The sequence below is a fragment of the Morone saxatilis genome, unplaced genomic scaffold, assembly GCF_004916995.1.
Source record: "Morone saxatilis isolate NCDOM2014 unplaced genomic scaffold, NCSU_SB_2.0 Contig20, whole genome shotgun sequence".
NCBI lineage: Eukaryota > Metazoa > Chordata > Actinopteri > Moronidae > Morone > Morone saxatilis.
The window spans coordinates 2,530,215-2,546,985 of record NW_023339763.1 but is presented as its reverse complement, the minus strand read 5'-3'; the positions used below and the strand labels follow the sequence as shown (position 1 = coordinate 2,546,985).

At 39.1% G+C, this 16,771-nt stretch overlaps 1 protein-coding gene across 3 annotated transcripts in view; it reads right to left on the bottom strand.

Moving 5' to 3' along the window:
* Positions 1-16,771, bottom strand: part of cadm1a (cell adhesion molecule 1a) — a 378,997-nt gene that overhangs the window by 108,157 nt on the left and 254,069 nt on the right. For 2 of the 3 annotated variants that reach the window (XM_035667108.1, XM_035667110.1), the window contains exon 2: positions 11,471-11,488. The exons of the other annotated variant lie outside the window; for it this stretch is intronic. In XM_035667108.1, coding sequence (XP_035523001.1) covers positions 11,471-11,488 — 18 coding nt within the window. The remainder of the gene's footprint in view (positions 1-11,470; positions 11,489-16,771) is intronic. 3 annotated transcript variants of the gene reach the window in all.

Here is a 16,771-nt window from a genome sequence, read left to right as displayed (position 1 = left end):
GTGGTGGGCGGGTGCTTTGTGTGTGTGTGTGTGTGTGTGTGTGTGTGTGTGTATCATGCTGCTGTTTTTTTTATCCACCTGCTCAAGTCGTGTGCGTTGACATGTGTTTATATTACACGGTGGCGGTACATGCCTTTACTTGTGTGAGTCGAACCAGGTTATCCATGAGTGAGAGTGTGTGTGAGCGCAGTGTGTGTATGCGCATTGTAGGAGCGGAGGGGGCGGCAGCCAAGTGATTAATGCGTCAGAGAGGCAGCTGTGGTCTGGGCTCACTCATTTGGAAATATCTTTCAGGGAAGAAAGACAAGGCGGGAGGATGGTGGGGAGGGGGGAGGAGGAGATGCTTCTACATCCCTTGCCAGATAAACAAAAGCTGAGAGCCTTTACCGGGGTCGAATGGGGCAGGGAAGGAGAGAGAGAATTAGAGAACAGGGGAGGGAGGTAGAGGGCACTGCAGCATCCTTCTGTCCTCTATCATATCAAGATTCATTAGTTACTCCTCCACGCATCAACGTGTCTTCAACTTCGGAATATTTTGTGAGCCTTTGCCTAATGAATTATACAATGACTGGGACATGCTTAAAGGATAATTCCGTTTTATTGCAACTGCAGTTTAGCTTTGGCCATTTTTACGATTAATTGTGCTCAGAAGTTAAGAAAATTGTTGAAAGGTGGGAAAAATGACGCCTCTACAACTGACATTTTTAATCATTTCAGGAAAAGTTTTTCTGGTGAGTGCAGTCACAATGGGGATTTTGACTTAGTCAAGTTGCAACCAGATATTTGTAGGTAGCATTATGATTTGTCTCAAGGCTGTTTTGTTCACATTAATGAAACTGACTGTCAGTACCACAGTTAGATATTTGTGAGTTATGTCAGACAGTGACTTTCACCAGGAGCTTAAGTGCCAGTTATGTTTCTGTCAGTTTATAAAACTGGAAATGGACACCTGCCTTTGTTAAAAATGGGGCTTCTATAGACAATCATAATCCTAACCAAATCATGTTTATGCCAAAAGCTAACCAAACCAGAACTATATTGATGTCATATATGTCACTGAATCATTAGAAACAGTGATTTGTAATGGCTTTGGATAGTATCGAAGTTATGTTGCCCTGCCGACAGCATATTAACAGGACAAACCATAAATGCATTATACTTCTTTTTACTTTATGAATTAACTAAAAATTTAATCCCTCAGAATAAAAACTTTTAACATTTTCTTTATTCAAATTATTGCCACCACCAGGAGGTTATGTTTTTAGGGTTAGGGTCAGCGGGATTACAGAAAAACTACTAGCTGGGTTTTCATGAAACTTGGTTGAAGGATGCGGCATATATGGGTCAACTATAACAGCAGTGTGTTTGGGAGAAAGAACTGGACTTGCTGAATGGCGTGCTGTGACTTAACATAACACAGAACATAACAGCCACTTAGAACATCACTGTAGAAAGAAATGCAGCAGGTATATATGAAATAAGCAACCATGAATGTGATTTCTTTAGATAAATCTGTAATTGCTGATTTTCTAACTTTTGTCAACCCAATGGTGTGCAGATCTGCACATCATAGATCAGATCTGCACATCATGAAGGAGTGCAGGTGGAAAACAGCTTGTTGGGCTACTGTATATCTTGACTCAACCATTTTAAATGAGTAGCAAGTCGTGTGGATATTATGTTGAGTCAGGCAACTGCAGAACAGCGTGAGAAAGCAGAAAGTGGATATCTCACCAGCATCTCCTGACACATGCTGGGCGAAGCAGGTTTACTCTTCAGGGACCACGACAAAGACAAACAACTGATGACGAAGGTGTCTTTCTAAGAAGGAGCTCTAAAATTGCACAGCAATGCAATCCATCTTTCAAATGAGTCATGTGGTGCAAAAAATATGACCATTACACTGTGTGATTACTCTAAAGTTTAACTTATTACATTAATAAATCAGTGAGTTAAACAATTCTGATGGATTGGAAAAAAGTAGTGTTTTTCTTTACTTCGCAGTCAGTTGAATAAAATAAATTAAGTAAATGTATTAAGTGTATTTTCACTTTCCTCTTTATTAACTATTTTTAGAGATGTGCTAATAAGCTGGTATTTACACTTGCACTGTTATTCTTATTTTTCAGCTTGTTAGCAGATTCAATGTGTTAATAATAATGGTATAATATAATAATAATTTGGATAATGGTGCTTTTAGCTTTAACTTGGTACTGTACATAGAAACCAGCCAGTTTATCATTTGTTGGCAGTTTGAGGGCATCTTCTTGGAGATAAAACATTTTTGACACCATGAGTTGACAAGAAGCACCAAATTACACTATTAGGTAATCTCCATAAGGTAAGACGGTCTCATTTGGAGAGGAGGCACACTTTTGTAGCCTCATTATACGTCAAATTCACACCAGACTGGAGATCAGCAGTGTTTCAGCTGAAGAAACACTGATCTGAAGCTTACAGCAGGCCGACAAACTTCACCAATCTGACCAATATTAGAAATGCAATGGACAAATATTGTTTTCATGTTGCCAATGTGGATTATGCAGTATTGAAGTGTATTGTGAGAGGAGATGGGGGATTTTGAGGTTGGCTTGAGTCAACAGTCCACAGACATTTTTCATTCCCAGTCTGCTGTCTTTTGTAGCTCCTGTGGAACATAAAAGTTTCTTTGGTTTGAAGTTTCGTTTTACTCCCACGTCCTTGTTCTTACAGTTTTTTTCATCTAAACCCAGTGCAGCCTCTATTTTCTGATCCACTATCCTACAGCTGTATTTTGGCTACTGCTAATGCTAACTGCACATTCTCAGCTGCTGCTACAAATAAAAAGGTTTTTGCTGGCAAAACCACAGAAAGACGTTTTGGACTTGGTGGTGTCTTTTGTTACTAAGCACTTAAATACTACATATATGACATGATAGAAATATTGCTTTTTGTAAGTGGATTAGTTCTGAAGAGCAATGGGGAATGGTTAAAGAAGAAGCAAGCATAGTGAACTTGTTAGAGCTACAGGCAACGGATGCTTTCTGCAAACCTTTAGCCCATCCAGCCTGTTGTTGCGAAAACCACTCATGCCGTGAATGCATCACAGCTCTAATTGCTGTTGCTCATGGCATGGCTCAGTGCACGTATCCCAACCATACAGAAAAGCAGCATTAGTGACATTTGGTGCTTCTGGGACTCTTGAGACCCTCAGTTCTATCAGCTACTCTTATAAATACAGTGAGAGCAATGGGTTGTTGTTTGACATACTTCAGGACAGATTGGCAAAAAACGAACATCGCAGAATGACATTTTGCAAGCTCGGGAGACAATGTTAACGATGGAGTGAGAAATGTCAGTGGGCGTGCTGCTGGTCTGCAAACATGCATTCTTAAAAAGATTTATTTAGACACTGTTATGCCTGTTGACTATACTTGGTGTTGGTTTACACTGCCAGCTGTAACTGAGAGTCACAGAGGCTTTATAACTTCCTCTAAGGAATCAGCTATCGCAACACTTTTTATATGCAAATCAAGAGAGACGCGGTTTCAGTATATGACAACTGGATGAACGCCGCCCAGCAGAAGAGGCTATGGGCCAGGGGTACCAAGGCCCACTTAGGAATTTGCAATAAGGCCAGAGGTCGGGAACAGTGCCATGAAAATCTACCAAAGGAATTGAGATACTTATTTTCACACATTTTTGCGTCAATGTCTAACAAAATGACTGCACAGAGCAAGGTTTTCCGTATCTTTTGCTTAATACACTTGTATCAGTAAAACCATATCCTTCTCAGAACAAAACTTACCCTGGTGTGAGACTTGGTCTGACACAGTCAATCAAGCGAAAGGCACAGAAAACGTTACATTTCTCTGGATGGTCGTCTTGTCAGACATTAGTAATAACGGTCAGTGGCAAAAACACGCCCTATTACAGAAGTTACCCTTTAAGAATGAATGAATTACTATGGGATGACAGCAAACCAAAAAGAGCCCTGTAAGTCAATCAGTGATAATACTTATTCCATGTAAATTTTAAACAATATTGATTCAGCAGCATAACGTTTAAGTAAGTGTAAATGCTGGTGTGGTAACATGCAGCAGAAGTGTGTTGGGTTTCTGAGGCCCCTACCTACTGTTGGGTTGCAGTGAGAAACACAAGATACTCCATCACCACAAGTTTGCTACTCTTTTCTCTGTGCAGTACATTTACTTAAACCTTTGTTTCTCTCAGGGGTTTCCTTGCTCTAGTTCCACTTCTTCTGTTATTACACAAATAACACTTTGCTGAGAAGCCTCCACTCCAGTGGCCATAATGCTACATTCTCACACACATCAAAAAACATTGGAACTAATCTTAATTTTCTCTCTGGATTTGAGTCCTGCTTCCTCAAATAATTTAACATAATGACCAGGGTGTGAAATAAGAATATCAACAGTAGATTTTTTAAAATAATTTCAATTAGATTCTATTTGGGGTATTTTAGTGATTTCTCAGTGACATCACAGGTAATAGATCCCTCATTGTAAGATTTGTTATTAGGTGCGGAAAAATGATATACTGATGTCAGTAATATCATCGGTGCATAGAAATTTGTCATTACAAGGATGCACTCCAAAGGTTCAACTATTATCAAGTAATTTTACTGTAATAGAGACCTTAAAGTATTTTTTAAAAGTGAAATAAATAAATAAATCTGACAGTGTAGTAAAAAGTCTAAAATCAAGGTCCCATTTCTTTTGATTCACTAAGTTGATTTCTTTTGAAAATAGATTGAAACATTCTTATAGCAATTTGGTATTTTCTGCACTTTGATTAACTTCACTTGTAGACATAGATGACTTTACAATATGGAGAGTTTTGCAGTGTACCGGTTGCACTGGATACCTACGTAGACTAGAATAGACTGTCAAGTGAGGGTTGCATGCAGTCATTTATTATTTTTGATGATTTAATTAAGACAAATAATTGAATCATTATAAAATGACTGAGTGCAACCCTCTGAGAAATTACATATTATTACATTTGCTAATCAAAGAATGAATTTTTAATACCACCCCATACTGTAAATATCAGGCTGAAGTTGAATTATCTGAAACTGTGATTATATACCCCTATAACCTGATTTAATTTGAGCATAATTAATCATCTTCCACCTTCCTTTGACACAAGCATAGCCTGAGACAGCCTCAAGGAAGGACCTGTACACTTTCTCTTGTTTACTTCCTCTCACACTCCACTCCTCTTACAGCACATTATACTTAATTCCACTGCTACTGCTTAAAGTAGTTACCATGGCCACTGTAATAAGAATGGGTGGTTAAATTGTAAAGCTGTTTACAGCAGCTTGTGTTCACAGTCTCTTTAGTATCAGTGACAAGGTCACGACTGTCGATTTAGTTTTTATTTTCCACATATAGCTAAATTTAAGTTCAATCACTAGTTTGTCTCTTCTGGTGGTTGCAGTGAGCAGCAAAACAAAATATTTCTTTTATCTTGAAATGTCAAAGATAATTAAACATCAAAACCTTCAAACAGGCTCTGTCATTATATCTTGTCTACATTATGGCAGACTAATTAGAAAAGAACATAGCTGAAACAGCTGTGCCATTTTACTTAATGATCTAGACGTGTGTTTGGTCAAAGTTCAACCATTTAGATTTTATTATGCTCTCAGTGAACCAGATCACAAACAAGACCTGTCAGAGAGGCCATTTCTGCCTGTAAAGCAGAGACATAAGGGACCGCTGTCTGAAACACTGGTGGTGATGCAACAAGAAGGGGTTAGCATAATATTCTTGAGTTATGCTTCTTATATGAATTAAAATGTATGGGCTTTATTTGCCAGTGTGTTGTATTTGTTTTGGCAGCTATGCTGTTGGTTTGAGTCCAGTAACCAGGAACAATCCAACTGTACTGACTTTAATCCTGTGAAAACCTGCTGCATCTGCAGATTTTTGAGTAAAAATGTCCAACAAACTATTTTGGTCATCCAATAATACTATGTTGCCAGAAATCAAACATTTCTATTTTAAATTTAGTTTTATTTAACTAGGGTGCTCTTTCTTTTGATAATCTATATTGTTCTTACTATTAACATTTGCCACGGGAAACACAACAATGAACTGATTTAATAAGTGCCTTTCTGTGTAACCAAAGCCTGATAGATCTCATTCTGCTGTTCCATCGACCCCCATATTCTGTCCAAAAACTATTAAACTATTGCACTGGGTGATATGTTCTTTCATTGCCATCTGGACTGCAGTTTATTTTAAGTCAATCTTACAAACAGCATCCAGTTTAAGTAAATACTCACTAGAGCATGAAATGTGGTTTATTCCGTTGCTGGAAATAGTCCCCAACAAATTTCTATTCCTGTTTGAGGAGCTTTTGCTAACACTTAAGTGCCCTGCTGTTTTTGGAAATGACTTAGCAGGGTCAAATATAAGGATTGCCCTAGATAGATAGTAAATCTAGCGACTCACTCACCCAATCCGGCAGTGATTGGGACGGAGGGTAGAGACAAAGTTTCTGAGCTGAAGTGCAAGCGAGCACTTCAATTATCCTGGAAACAGTTGGGTTGCGTTAGAGGACGTGGGCGATAAAATGGAGTTGTTCTTCAAAGGCACGCCAAAAAAACAGGATTTTGAAGATTTACATCTTTACTACACCAATGGTGCGGAGTACCACTGACAGTGTCAGGAAGAAGTAAAGTATTCAGTGACTAACACAACCCCAGCCTTATATGTTAAGAATTTATCAACAAATAAATAAAAACATGCATTACAATAATTGCACTTGCCCTTTTGCACCCTTATTTGTCCTCTAACTTTGTCTTTGTAGTTTATTCCGAGCAGATGGAATTGCCCGCATGAGAGCTCTTTAACAGAGCTCTGTGCGTCCCTTCACTACAGAGTTCGCCCTCTTTGTTCCCGATAAAGTCCAATTTTTTTTATAGCATGAGGTTTCCTCTTCTAGATTTTATTAATTGTCTCACTCTCATTTAGTCATCTTCCTGGCAGAATCTATAGTTGGAACTTTTGAATGATTTGGCTTCCTAATTTAGTAACTAGCAAACAGTAAAAAATTGACCTTGACCAGTTTTATCTGTAGACATTTCACTACATGAGAGCTTGAATAAGATTCAAAATGTGTCCAGTTATTACCTGAATAAATCTATGAGTCAACAGGAGTCAAAACAAGGTCTATCTGATGAATGAGCTGCATCCTCAGCTCACAGTGTGGCTCTAAGCAGCGCGTGTATTGACAAATGTAGATTGCAAGGCATTGGACTGGGGACTATTGACATTGCAATAGCAAAGACACATCCTGAGGTCGGGAAATTTTCTTGGTGCAGTGAGAGATGACCTTGCCGAATACATATTCTGAGGAAACGCTGATAGAGCTTCAGTAGCTTGGGAAATTGAACCTGTGTTATGAAAGAATAGCATACAGGATGACAAGCAAACACTGTATGCGTGTGATTGATTTAGTCATTAATCTGAGCTGTACACTGTCTGTGTGTGTGTGTGCTTGTGTGCACACACATAAATGCATTGTGCGTGTTTAAAGAGCCTCTCTCTGTGCACATATGGATAACAATCCTTGTGTTTAAATGCAGCGTCCCTCAGCCCACCTCCATCCTCTCATGTCTTCCATTCTATTGATTGGCATACAGAACAAATACACTAGTCACCCACACCAGAGATGTCTTGTTGGTAGCGGCAGGTCAACCAAGGAAGCACTTTAAAAACAAAAAATATTTTACTCGCTCTCCGGGCCTTTTTTCCAGGGAAGTGAAAGGAATAACCTGTTGTACCTAAATTCTCATGCTCTGCCTTAAGTTTCCAATCCATCTTTGATACTACTACTACTACTAATAATATATTACTATTCTGGACAGATGGTTTAGAGACAGTAGTACAGTACAGTAGTTTTCTGCTGATTCTCTGTTAATGAATGTTCCAGTCTTTGTTTCTTATATTCATCCATTGCTTGTGGATGGTTTCACAATAATCTCTCTGATCAATGGTTTCACAGTAATCTCTCTGATCAATCTCAGTGTGTAATGTTGTAATGTTGACTTTGTGAGTAATGCTACACACAAACCGAACATCTTAAGGTAATTAGGCTCTGTTTGTGGACCATTTTGTATTAACTGTGTATGTAAAATGGCATTAATTCACATTTAAGTGTTGGCAGCACACAAGTACAAATCAATAAATGAGTAGGGAAACACAGCGAATGTGTCTCCACGCAGGGCACATGAAGCATGAAAATGATGAGAGTCATATGATATGACCTCCTCAGTCACTAATCTAAAGTCAACTGAACACCCACAGGGCAGGGCCAGATTACCCTGGTAGGGGGGCCTGCGCAAAAAAACACGACTACAGGTCCTTATTAATCCCCTTGTGAAATTAATCTGTATATTATTTTCTTGATTCATATATTTATATTTTAGTGGATAAAATCACAGAAAATAGTGACAAATGCCCCTGCGTCAGTCGCCTGCTTCATCCAGTTAGTGATCCATCATTGTCTATGGCATCATGAAAATCCCTCCAGCACAGTGCCACAGACTTGGAGAATCATGACAAAGATAACACAGGTCTGGAACTCTTCAAGCATGGCTTTGGCTACACATTCATGAAGTAAATATAAATCTTGGAAATATTGCATCTTTGTTTTTATTTAGTTTTGATACATGTGATATTTTTAGTTGCTTTTATTACATTTTATTTTTGGTTTTATTTATTGTGTAGGCAACACTTAGAAAAAACTTGGCACATAGGAAAGACTGTTATGCCAAAGTGAGAATAAATAAAGATTAATCAAAAGCAAATGCACTTCTAGGGTTGATTGAAAGATGCTGTCTGAAACTTTTATCAAGTTCTTTAACTGCCTTTAATTAACTTTAAGCGTGTAATTATGCAAGTGACTTTGCACATCAACAACTGTAAACATTAACGTCTGCGTGACTTAACTAAAAAGGGCATCAATAATGAATCCAACTTTTGAAAAATTCTAAAAATGTACTCCAAACATATTGTATTAAAAACCATTAAAGGCTTATGCTGCCAATATTGCGATATGACTTTTTCAAACCCTCTGAAGTACTGCAATCATTGGCAAACAGTTCAAAAGGGTGAGCGAGCCATATTTGGCAGCTTACTCATTTGGCACATTGCAGCCCAACGCAATGGAATGCAACAGAAACACAGATCTAAGATGAACCTGAACACTGAAAAGACGGCTTATTAGAGTGTCCCAATTTGAGTGAGTCAAATATTCTTTTAGTCTTGACAGTTTAAGAAAAGATAACACTGAGGAGATGAAACAATATTTTCGAGCATTTCGCTGCCGAGGATAAAAAGCGTGCGCTGAGGGTTTTCACATTAAACTCAGATGAGATGATGATTGTCATTGGCAGTGCACGTTGGTGTGAGTTTCTGTTGCTGCTTTGTTGGCATTCAGCTGCAGGGACCACCACTGCTTGGTGGCAGCGGCATAGGTTTGTGACCGAGAACAGGCCCGTGAAGGACTGGGCTCCGTCCAATCGTCCCCGAGGGAGGATCTCTTACTGTTCAATTCTAATTCATGTACATATAAATAACTGTCGCTGGCAATGCTAATTGGATTAAAAGGCTTGGTGGAGGGGAGATACAGGGGAGAGGGGGAGTGAAGGCAGCTAGAGAGGCAGCATGACTTGATTTACAGCAAACTTTTTTTTTATAGAAGCACATTCTGACCAGACAAATAATGTTTTTTAAATTATTTTTATCATTCAAAACTTAAACTACTGTAACTTATCAAAAGCCATGGATTTTATTTACTTCAACTGCAGAAAGAACAATTGTATTGGCGACAGACATTTATTCATTGTTTTTTTATTTTAATGTAGTTTATAAGACACCCTGGTTTCCTGAATTGTTCCAGTCAGTTTGCTGGTCATGCAAATGCAACACCTTCATGGTTACCTGTTGCCTTATATATTTACTATAAAGTATATTTCCAAGCACTAATTACATCAGGAAGAGTCGCTCTGAGAGAAAAAGGTCATGTTCACACTCGCTGGTTAATTTTGGATACTTGTTTTGATCTTTGTTAAGCTACTTTTACTGATCCTCCACAATTCCTGCACAGATGTTTCAAAGTGTGCAATCCTGGCAGGCTTTTAAATTGAAACATATGCAAGAGTTTAATCAACAGTAGCAGGAACATGTAGCTGGAGTAGTGACTGGAATTAATTAGTGAATGAAAACAGTATTTCTCTTTGCTGCTCCGTTGTTTATGAATGATAATGTGCTGCTTTATGTCTGTACAGTACATGCAGGGGTTTGAATGGACAGAGGAGATTCAAAAAGAACTGATGCCTGGATTTTTCACTACTTTTCGACTCTTTTAAAGCTTGTTACAAACCTCGTCACATTTCTATAAGTGTACTGACACTGTAAGCAACACTGTGTAGCCTACAAACTGCTGCAAGTCCAAACTTACACTGCAGAATGTCGAGAGGAAGTTGGTTGTCTCTAGTTGTCAGAGCCAAATCTCTGCACTTCCTGCACATACGTTTCTCTACCACTCTTGAGCCTTGAGATCTGTGGATGAAGCCCTGCTGGATTCTCCCAGGTTACAGTGTGCGACAGAGGGTGATCGGGCTTTTGCTATTAGAGCCCCCACATGATGGAAATCACTGCCTAATCAACTAATACATACTGAATCTCTCGCTTCTTTTAGTCTCAAAACTTTTCTTTTTGTCAGAGTTTTTGGAAAAGGTTTTTATTTGTATCTGTTTTTATTCCAATTAGTTATTATCTCCCTGATGTGTAACATAGGTAAGAAGTGACATAAATATATTTATTATTGTTATTCCCAAAATGACTTAAACCCATAGTTAAACTTGATTGTTAGTATTAGTATTGACTTGAATAGCAATGTTAATAGCTCAAGAATGAATAATGAAATATTTTGTACTTATTAAAATATACAGAATGTCATTGGTCTAAACAAATATCTATATCACTAGCAACTACTATAAAGATGCAGGGACAGCTAAGAACATATATGCAGTGTGTGTGCAAACAGAAAACAAACACTGGAAACTCCAATATTATTACTTACAAAGGTATTCATCCACAGTTAATGCTGTTTTGTATTGGAAACTCTTAATATCGTTGAGTTCTGTCTAAGCACTATCTTGTTAACTAGGATGCTACAACTATCGCTACTTAGAACACCGGTAAGCAACTGAAGACATATCAGTCAGCAGCAATGACAGCAGCATGAGATTTGGAAGAAATGGACTGTGGAGAATGCAAGAGAGAGGCAGGATCTATCTAAATGTGAGAGAGAACGAGAGAAACTGAAATGGAGAAAGATGGCGGACTGGTCGCAACACCATAGCGAAACACTATAGATGCTGAGAGGAAGCATGTGTTGAAGCGAGGGGATGGTGAGGAGAAGGAATGCAGACGTAGGGAAGGCTTACCTGGGTACTGTGCAGCTCCTGCGTTGAAGGAGGATAGGTTGGAAGGGTAGAAGGGAGGGAAAAAAACAGAAAGGGAAGTTAGCATCCAAAGCCCCAATTAAAAGTGAATTGCCCCAATTTGCCAGTGCATATAGGTGCATGCTTGTAAAGTACAGGAGAAGCCAGGTAGGAATGCAAAGGAAAGTATTCCATGCTGTTCCCCTCTACAAAAAGAAAATCATTTAAAGACCACAGCTGATTTGAGAAACAGACAGATGTTGAAGTGTAAAGTTGGTATCTTTCATCCATACATGGCTAGTTTCATGCCACACATTTACAGAATTACAAACTGAACTGAATGTGATTTTTTTAGACAGTGATACACAAGAACTCTTGACTGTGGCAGACACTGATGATTCCTTGCATATGTAGTTTAAAACAGGAACAGAGTCAGCTCAGGTTAATAAATGTTGGTACTGTATCAACACAGGAATGACACCATCGGCGAAAGCGTGGGGTTGCCCAGCAACCAGCAGCGACTCCATAAAGTCAGTGCTCCCCCCGTAAAACCACAACTTGTCACTTTGGGATTTTGTAAGGAATGAACAAATGATATACAATGTGTTAACTAGTGAGCTTTTGAGGTGCTTGTAGGTGGATTTTCTTTTAGCTTTGGGCAGAGTCCGGGCAGCTGTTCCCTTTTGCTTTGCAGTCTTTATGCTAAGCTAAACTAACAGGCTGCTGGCTGCAACTTCATTTTTAACAGACAGACATGAATCAATCCTCTCGTCTAACCCTCTGAATAAATTCCCAAATTTACCAAAAATGACTAACTCACAATGAAAACTGCTGAAAACATCAGATTTTGTTGCTGTTATCTTTATTCTATACAGTAGTTGACCATTTTTATTTAGAGCAAAAGCTTATGAAACAGCATTTACACTAACACCTTATTATAGTAAAAAACCACCAAGAAATAGTGCCATGTGCCTTATAGACTGTTGCTGTTGAGTCAACCATCATAAAAATGACAGCAAAAACAAAAACTTCTAAATAAATAAGATGGCTAAAATGGGTTAATTGGGACATCATTATAAAATCCAGCATTGCAGGGAAAGAGCAGCATTGGCCCTCAGTATACAGTCTGGCATCCATTTAGACCCCCATCATTGAAGAACATTTTTCAGCCAAGTAAGCATCAGGATTCCAGCAACGAGGCAGCTTTTGATTAGAAAACCTATTTCCTCTTCAACTTTTGCCAAATTTCAATCATGGTGATATTCTAATTACCATCATTCAGAGGAAGAAAGAGAGGCAGAGATTGAGTGGGTGTGTGTAAGTGAGGGAGAAGAGGAGTGAGAGGGAAGCAGCCTTTGCATGTGAGCAGGGAAATTCTGAGGAAAATGCAGCGTGAAGATCAAGTGGAACAAAGAGTACAATTTCCGCTCTTTTACATCTTGTTACACAGCTCCATTTGTGGTAAAGTTGTATCTTGTGGAATCGTTGCTCATTTAAATCCTTAGACATGTGCCTCTGCAAGCTTAAAGGCCTCAGTATAGGTCGTCCGACCACGTCACTGCCACGTACGTACACAGAAATTGCATCAATTTCCAAAGCTGTATAATGAGCATGACACATTGAAATCCACGCAATTTGAATACAATAATAGAAAATCATGTTTAATGGAGTTTGACAGCCTTCGATCTCACCTGAAAACCTATTTCTAAAGCTAGAAACTAAAGTGCTAACCCAAAGAACAAACTGCTCAGTCATAAAGTCTCACAGCAAAGCACCAGTTGTCTTCTGCTTAAACATTCAGTCGTAGCACACAGGAAGCAGAAGTGCTTCAGAGAGCCACATAGCCAACCCAGACCACCCCTGAGTCCAGGTTCATACAGTGTGATGGGGTGAGGGGGTTATGCTTTAGGGAGATTACACAGCAATAGGCGAGACATGGAGCAGCTCTCCCCATGTTAAGTAAATGGAGAGCGGGCGAAGAATAACTGCATGGTCGCTTTGCCCCTTATGGGTCTTGTGGGAGCCTCTGCTATCCCACCCCGACCTACAACCTCCAGAGGTGAGGTTAAATGACAAGGACTGCAGAGATGAATTAAACATGAGTCATTTGGACAGAGAGCTAGACGCTGGACCACTCCAGAGATGATAGGGACATTAACCAGGGTTTCACCAGGGCCCGAGCTGCATTTAATGAAGGCCTCCACTACCTCCCAATGTCTCTCTCCACATTTGACTCGCAGCCAGGGAGCTAAGTAGTTCAAGATAAACACAGGCAGTACTCTTACTGGCTCTAGTTGTCTGAATTTCTGCCTCTTCCTCTAAACTCACTTCCCAGCCTGACAACATATTATAGTCCCTTTGTAGTCAGCAGTGGTGAAGGCACAAAACCAGCAGCATTCAAGCACCAAAATACGTGATTAGAGTTCAAAAGTTATTAATGAAGCAAAGAAAGATGAATATGTTCCAGCTGTTCAAAAGCAAAATACAAAAGGAAGATATTATCTAATATAAATATCTGTTTAATGTGAATACAATAATTTTACACATCATAGGTTGCATGATTAATGGATATTTTATTGATCCACACTACTAGTGCATCTAAATTATATATTGATATACTGCAATGGAAAACTACTTTGAGCACTTATGACTTTAAAACATTTGGGCGCACCGCTGAAAGACTGACCATTTGTATAATGGGATGAAGTGACCAAAAACATGTTTAAAAAGGATTCAACATCACATAGTATAAAAACACCCCCAAAAACTAAAAGGTCCCAGGTGCTATGAGAGTGGTCTAAAAAACAGACATAACAGCCTCACTTTCATCTGTATTCATACGGTGAGGGCGGCCTCGACACAATAATAACAATGGCTTCCTTCGACACTGCACGACCACACGCTTCCAAGCGCGTCATCTTCAAACGCAGCTCTTGGTTAATGGCCCGGAACACATATTCAATGTCTATCAAAGAAGGACGTTGCTGGGATGGATGCACATGCTGACAACCTCTCCCGCTCGCTCCTCGATCACACAAACACACGCTAACACTCTGTCCCCCCTGCACTCCTACCGGCATACACACACACACATACACAGAGAGGCCCTCCCTCCAGTCAGTTTAAGTATAGCAAGCAATAATGTGTTGATTAAATCTGTGATCAGCTGCCTAAGGGGCATGAAATTGGACATGATGAGTGTGGCACATTAAAAACTAATTATCAATAGCACCAATCCTATTGTCTTTCTTTTAAACCAGTCGCAGCAGTAAATCAAGTGTGGAGAATGGAACACTATGTGCTCTGTCACACTGAGCTCTGGGGTTACAACCATACCTGGATCCTGGCGGCTTCAAAGCTTTTTGATAAAAATATTAATCTATTATTTACTGCCTGTAGCACTTCCTTATTGTATTACAAACTCATGGAGAGTTGACAAAATATGCTGCCAGCAGGGAATCAAGCTGCTGTACCTGCAATGCTTCAAAAATCAAAAGGTAAGCTAGAAAAAGTCTTATTGCGTCATCCACTGTTGTAGGACTATGGGCAAAAGTGTATGATTTGTTTTTTTTGGGTTAACAGTTTTTTTCATTTCCACATGCCTGTATGTTAAAAAGTATCAAATTCACTCTCATGTAATTTGACCTTTGTCTGATAAGATCTTGAATTTCAATTTAACTTTAAAAATATAAAGTAACACAAAGTCAGAGGGAGGTTGGGTCAGCAGAACATCTGACTTTAAAGGACCAATGTGTAGGATTCAGTGGCATCTAGTGGCAATGCTGTAAAACAGCAGATTTTTTTTTTTGCAAATTTGAATATAGCTCAGCCTTTCAAAGCATATAGCAGAAGCCACAGTGGCTTTGACACAGCAGAAAAGGCCCTATCTAGAGCCAGTGATTGGTTTGTCCACTCTGGGCTAAATAGATCACCCTAAATGTTACACACTGGACCTTTAACAGCGTTTTAATCTCAACATTACTACATGGATAGTTAGAAAAGTGCACCATCAAATCTGCTCTCTTGTCGTTGGCCTTTGTCTGACATTCTTTCTGAGATTTTAGAAATTCAATTCAACTTCGAAAATATGGGCAAGGTTATTTTATTACAGAGCGACAAAGTCTGCATAGGGAGGAGGTCTGCTCAACAAAACGTCTCTCTTTAACCTTGATGATGGTCTCCTTCCTTACAGGGTAGTAATTTTAATGATTTATGATCTATCAGTTACCCTAACTCAGTGTTTTTTGTGCCTAAACATAAACAAAGCTTAACTATAGTGTTGTCGTCTTATAAAACAGATTTGTAATGGTAATGGTTTGGGAAGGCACAGAGAAATTAAGTTGTCAGATCAGAAAACACGCCTATGTCATTCTAAAGGGCATTTACAACAGTGTAATTTGCTGTTTAATTTTGCGACTTGCAGCATGCAAACTTATTCATGCAAACGGCAGAAAGTGGATTAAGGCTTGTACATCTATAGCAAGCCCAGAAGTAAAATATCCATGCATATCAGTACAGACCCAGTACAGACCGAACTTGAAAAAGAAGCAGTAGAGAAGATAAGATTCGTTTGTTTTCTGCCAGCACTAGGGCTATCTGCTCTGACTGTGACTTTGCTGTGAATTCAACTCTGTTATAAAAAAAGTTTGTATTTGTTTGTTTTTCATTGCTCTCTCATTTTATGCAGTTCAATAATAACTTAAAACATGAAGATCCAACACTGCAGATCAACCCACACAACCTTGTGTTAGCCACCCTTTTTTCAGGCCAAGTCAGGCCATGGAAAAGTTGAACCCAAGCACAGTACAGATAACGGCAATGAAGGTACCTTATTGACTACAGCGGCATATCATTATAGGATGCTATGCGTTGCCTTGGCATTTGGTAAGCCTTCAGACTGGACTTTATCTTCACCAATACCAACATACTTCCTGGAATCCTTTTCCCTTTGGCCATTGGTGGGTTTGCCAGCACTCTTTCAATTTCACTTCAATTTGTCAAATCCTTTTCCCGCATTGTTTAGGCATTGTTTCCATAAAAAACTGTATTTTGTGATTGCAGCCCTAACCCTAACCCAACTCCCTAATTGTCCTGGATCGAATCAGGCTAAATGTCTCTAAATGCTTCACTTAGTAGAGACTGATGACGTTCTCCAGCTTTCAATGCTAAAACTGGGTAGAAACAATAAGGGAGTTTAAAGAAAACCTGTCATGTCCAGGAAACTTTGTTAAGTTAATTCATTCAGTTTTGTCTCGTGTCTATGTTGTCTTGTGATTTCCTGTTTTATTTTGGTTCCACTTCCTG